The sequence below is a fragment of the Lytechinus pictus genome, chromosome 10, assembly GCF_037042905.1.
Source record: "Lytechinus pictus isolate F3 Inbred chromosome 10, Lp3.0, whole genome shotgun sequence".
NCBI lineage: Eukaryota > Metazoa > Echinodermata > Echinoidea > Temnopleuroida > Toxopneustidae > Lytechinus > Lytechinus pictus.
In genome coordinates, this window is record NC_087254.1 from 19,474,421 (window position 1) to 19,480,421 (window position 6,001).

Here is a 6,001-nt window from a genome sequence, read left to right on the forward strand (position 1 = left end):
CCTGGAGCATGTATCCAAACTTGTTGTGAAGGCTTCTGCAACTTGGTAGAACTTACCTTTATACCATAAACATATGAAAAGCCTAGGGCAGATCCAGTAATATATATATGCAGTGATGACTATGATATAAGTGGGACGTCAATTCCCCCACTTTGCCTTTTTATTACAATAAATCATATATTCTTTCATAAATATGTTCATAACCATGTTTCGATTCCAACAAAATAAAGTTGACGTAATGATTGTTTTACACATTAAATCAGTAGTTTCTGGGTGTAAAAAGGAAGAGATGATATCATCAGTTTCATGAAGATATGCAAACAAATATTTCAATAAATAATGCAAAACTTAAAATATACATTTCTCAACTATGTTATTCCTAGTCCGATTTTTATGTAATTTCAGTATTTTGTTTGTGTGATTTTACATTATCTGTTCAGATCATATTCAGCCTAGATTACTAATTACCCCATTAGACGTCTTTCAACCTACCTCCAAGGAGACATAGCCAGAAACCTCTACATCAAGATCAATCCCAACCAGTAACCCATCTTTGAGGACAGGATCCTTGGCCTTTATGTAGCGTTCATCCATAGGTAAAGGTTTCAACACCTCCCCAAAGGACTGAGTAGCAGATAAAGATGTAAATTGTGATCTCTTCACAGCAGAGTCACCAGGAGCCACATGGTCCACTCCAACATACTCAATTTGAGAATCTAAAATGAAAGCATCAATAAATCAAGCAATAAACATTCTTGAAAATATTTTGTATTGCAACAACATGCTTCCTTGTGGATCTAATCATATTTGTACATGAGCAATACGTGAGATGAATCAATTATTGTAAAACGTTTTCCATTCTCCTCTGGTACATAACCACAAAGATCTTGTCTAATATATATATGATTGACAGCTATCAATCAATAAGCTCTCATATAGAAAATAACATCAATAATATCAATTTAGAAGGTTAAGCTCCTTTCACATTTCGTGATGCGACTGCTTACAACTGTTGCGATTGTGTGCAACATACATTGTGACCAAATGATCGCACGGGCAATTATGAAAGCCTTTTAAGGGAGAAAGGATTTCTCACTGATAATACACTAATGAGTATGTATATAGTTATGAATTTCTGCTAAATATTCAAGTTTTCTTCAAAAGAAATCAATATAATTTCTCCACTTGCAGCCCAACTACTATCAACAAAATAGTTTTCTGTTCACTCTGAGTAAAACAAACTTGTCATATCCAAACAAGAACTCTCATGCATGACTGAATTTTAATATCTGTCTTTCAAAGATCAAGACTTGCTATGTTAATTTCCTTGTTTGTGTCAAAAGTAAATTATAATCATCCTTGAGCATGCATTAAGGCATGCCACACATTAGGACATGCCTGAACAAGTTTCCCAGCTGCTGTTTTCTCATCACCTGACACGTTGAAACTATCCAACACCGAATCCTCCTGGAAAAAGGCCGACAGTTGCATGCTTGTTCCCATAGCAACAGTGATGTCACAGTCATAGCTCTGCATCCCTGGGTTACGGATGGGACAGGAGATGGCGATATCGCTGACGGGAATGTGGACCGACACGGGTAGGATCCAATCAGATCCTGGTCCCACTTGGACTAATCTGAGATGTATAGCATGTGGACCTGGCTCCCTGAAAAGAGTGTATTTTGTGCATGAATCAATCCATTTAATTCCATCAAGTGTGATGTAACTGTTGTCAAAATGAACAATTATCTCCCACAGTGGTGGAATTTTGCTCAGAATGAAAATATTTTGATGAAAATTTATATTCATATCTATCTCACGTAATAATAACTAGTGTTAGTTCTCTATGAGCTTTATAATAAATGAGACAGACACAATTATCATATTAATCAAGCATTTGTATGAATTAGTGATAATAGACAATTGATATAATCAAAATTTTGCTCGAAAAAGGGTGCATTAAAACAATTGTTTCAAATTAAGGTCAGATGTAATCACCAACATGCGTTGTGGTCCAGTGGATTAGTCTTCTGACTTTGAAACAGAGGGTCATGGGTTTGAATCCCAGCCATGGCGTAATTTCCTTCAGGAAGAAATTATCCACATTGTGCTGCACCTCAATCCAGGTTAATGGGTACTCGGCAGGATCAATTCCTTGAATGCACCAAGTGCTGAAGGCAGCTTGAGCTAAAGCCGGGGTAATCATAAACAATGCGCCTCGGAATAGAATATTTCTAGATAGATGGCGCTATATAGATGCCTATCATTATTATTATCACAAAAAAGGAGTATATAAAGTAATGAATATTTGCTGGTAGCACTTGATTAGGATAAATCAATTATCAATGCCTCAGATCAAGCTAATAAAATAATCTACCTGAATATATGTTGGAGTGTCATTCCCTCCTGCCAAGGCCCCTCATAATGAAATGGATATTCATCATCGAAGCTGATGTCGATGGTCACTGTTTGGTCGTCAGTTTGGTTCCAGGTGGCCGGGTTGGTGAGTGTGAAGGTCACAGGTTCAAATGCAGGGAAGTCTTTGGTAGAAAGAGGGTAAAGAATGCACCTTCAAACTTTATAATTCGGATGATAAAGAATGATAATAGGTTGTATCTTATCACTTAAGATAATTTAGCCAGGGATTAATACATCTTCTCACTTTATATTTCTCTTACTTCTCATCATCTTCATGTTATGTTTGATACTAACAATGTGAAATTTTATTTATTTATCTGCCATTGAGCAATAAACTGAATCTAAATCTAATTCTGCACTCACATTCAACTCTTTAAAGATGTAATTAACTTGATCCATAAGGAGTGATAATAAACACATTTTCTAAAGCCGTAAATCTAAATGTATATTTTGACTGGCTAAAATAAATGTAGTTGATTGCAAGCTCTTAATAGCACGCAGGATTGAACCCTTTGTATTTTAGTATGTGGGAATCAGTGTGTATAAGATTTCATAACTATTGAAAAGGAAAGAATTAAAACATACCATTCTGACTCTGAAGCTCTTCAATCTGAACATCATCCAGTGTCAAAGGTACATCATTAACATCATAAACTGATACCAGTCTTTCTCCACCACATGACTGAGATGGAGAGGAGTCACATGACTGGTCACATGATGAGGTGTCATAACTGGATCCAAGTTCATCAACTGATGAGTTCAGACAGAAACATGCATTCCCAGATTTGAGAACTGCATAGCTGTAGATAAGATGAATATATATATAATGTGTTTATTAAGAATAATATGTTTAATATATTTATTAAGAATAATCACTATTTTGTAGTCTCTCTCCTTTCCTTTCTACGCCTTCTTCCTTTAATGCTCTTATCTTTAGATGGATAGTATCCAACATTTTTGTTATAGCTTGTCTATCTTATAAAGTTATCAATAGGATAAAATGAACACACAATATATAATAAAAACACAAATTAATCAATCAATTAATATCAAAACCAACCATCAAGCGCAAGTACAATACTTCCGTAACAAAAGAATTAATAAATCAATTAGTCAATCAAAGAAACCAATCAATCATTTAATAAAAAAATAAATTGTTTTATGAGATATTACATGTTAATTCCCAGATTTTACTTGATATGCATGTGTAATAACCCAAATACCAGCAAACACAAACACACCTTTTTTTCTCTCTCTCTCACTCTCTCTTAGATACAGTGTTTATTATCAGGTAAAAAACTCGTAATTCATCAAAATTTCCTCATTGTAATCTACAAGTTAATTTGTTTCTGTTCAAATAAAAGCCAACATGAAGTAGTAAATACCTAATCTAATTATCACAACTGAAAATGCTAAAGCAGCTTGTTCATCTGCCAAAGGGGAAAATATTGAAACCATCAACATGAATAAGTATTTTAAATGTACCTTTGATTCATTGACAAACAGAGAATGGCACAAAGGTCAGGGGTCACAACGTCTGGGTCATATTGACCAGGATTGATGTAAGGAGTCGGGCAGCTGCCATTGAAACTTGGTATGGGATCGTCATAGCAACCAGGAAAAGCTAAGAAAATAAAAAAGTATTCCAAATTTACTTTTTAAAAATATGAGGTAAGTTGCCTATATGATTGATAGTAACATAATATTTACCTATCATTTATTGTGTTAGAAACAAATTTATTCAATGTAAGTGCGTAATCATGTCCAGCATTATCAAATCTAACAAACTTTTTTAATAACTGAATATAAACATTGCACTAATCACTTTCATCTGTAATACAATTACATTTTGGTCCCCATATTAAAGAAAAATATGCATTATGCAATTTTTACTATTCTTCATTATAGTAAAATAGTGATGGAGATTGTTGTAAAGAGATGAAATTGAATGCTTCAATCAAATTCACATCATACAAATAAATCATAGAACAAAAATAAATTCTGAAATAACAGACTTTAAGATTTATCATTAGACATATTTTACAGTATTGCAAATAAATCATTCATACAATGTACCTCAAGTCTTTTTATTTAAATCTTACCATTAAAATTCTATCTACAACTTTGAGATGGAAGGTTTCGTTTGTTTCCTCAAAAAATACAGTTTTCATACATTTTTTAGAATATAAAAAGGGAGGTTAGGAATCACTTGATTTTTGTCAACATTCTTTAATAGGCCTAAACAAAGTTCACATGATTACATGATTGTACATCCTTCCAGTAAACTTTCAAACACAATCCATACAAACTCTCCTTGCATCTACAAAATAAAAAAAGAAAACTCACCAGCTTCTTGCGGCTCTGTCAAAGGGATCAATATCACTGCTACCTATTATTTTAACCAAAACAGGAGAAAACACAAAATCAAAAGATTTTCACTTTATATTTCATTAGATCTTTATCATTAATTCAAATTTCATACTATTTTAAATTCAAAATAATTTCAAACCATTGAAAGATTATTTTTAAATTTCTGCAGTAGAAACAGGGGAAAATAATCTAAGGAAGCATTTCAGATTAAAAGAAAAAACACATTAAGAATTATAAACCATTTTCTACAAAGAGGTGGGTGAATAAACAAACATGAATACTTACCAAAACAATAATTGATGAAATCCACTTTCTCTCCATGTTTCTTATTTGCTAAGACTTGATTCATCTCATCTTTCTCAAACACAAGATGCAGCTATCTGCCAGCGACTGATGTTTTCATTTCAGCTTCTTTCCACATCCACTACCATTTTTATTGATTTTTTTTCCCTTGAAGAATAATCAATCCCATACCATAGCTTTATCAAAATATCCCTCTAATTAATTCTTGATCCACTGCCATTTCCATAGTAATACAAAATAATAAATTGTTTACGGTAAGCAGTAGAGATCAGATCAATAGTTCCAGTGGCAGCATCTAATCAGGTAGAAAATCATTATTGATTTTAGAACCAAAAACAAGGCTAATTACAATCTAACATATAAATAATCAATTTCATGTCTATTTGTTTAACTTCTATAAAAGCACTTTTAGCAGCACCAAGCCAATAAAAGTGAACCCCCTCTTTCTCTCTCTCTCTCTCTATCCCTCTCTCTCCCCACTCCTACTGTATCCACCTCTCTTTCTAACTTTCCCTTTCTCCCTCTCTTTCCTATTCTGTTTTCTATTTCTCTCTCATTTTGCCTGTCTCTCCCTTTCTCACTCTGTCTCTATATCATCCTCCATTTCAATTAATATTATCTTCCCTCCAATATCATATACACTTGAATACATGCTTTTTAGAATACATCCAATTTCATTTTAGAATTGACTTAGATACCTCCAGGTACAGGCTAATGAGGCATTGCATGAAATTTAGGTTTAATTCCAAATCAAATGCATATTTGTAGTTGATCTATGTTGAATTGTAACTCAACTTTCTTGCAACGCCCCACTACGCTTTTTTAATTTTGGAATTTTCGCTTGATTTTAAATTGAATATGTCTTGCAATGCTTTGTGGAGGAACTACATACATTTGTATTGCCTCATCA

General features: G+C 33.3%; 1 protein-coding gene across 1 annotated transcript in view; it reads right to left on the reverse strand.

Moving 5' to 3' along the window:
* LOC129269941 (polycystin family receptor for egg jelly-like) overlaps nucleotides 1-3,967 on the reverse strand; it is a 40,451-nt gene extending 36,484 nt beyond the window's left edge. The window contains exons 1-5 of the mRNA XM_064105499.1: nucleotides 3,904-3,967; nucleotides 3,004-3,218; nucleotides 2,378-2,540; nucleotides 1,434-1,666; nucleotides 493-716 (exon numbers count right to left, since the gene is read on the reverse strand). Of these exons, the coding sequence (XP_063961569.1) occupies nucleotides 493-716; nucleotides 1,434-1,666; nucleotides 2,378-2,540; nucleotides 3,004-3,218; nucleotides 3,904-3,914 (846 nt within the window). The 5' untranslated portion in view covers nucleotides 3,915-3,967. The remainder of the gene's footprint in view (nucleotides 1-492; nucleotides 717-1,433; nucleotides 1,667-2,377; nucleotides 2,541-3,003; nucleotides 3,219-3,903) is intronic.
* Nucleotides 3,968-6,001: the final 2,034 nt, after the last annotated feature.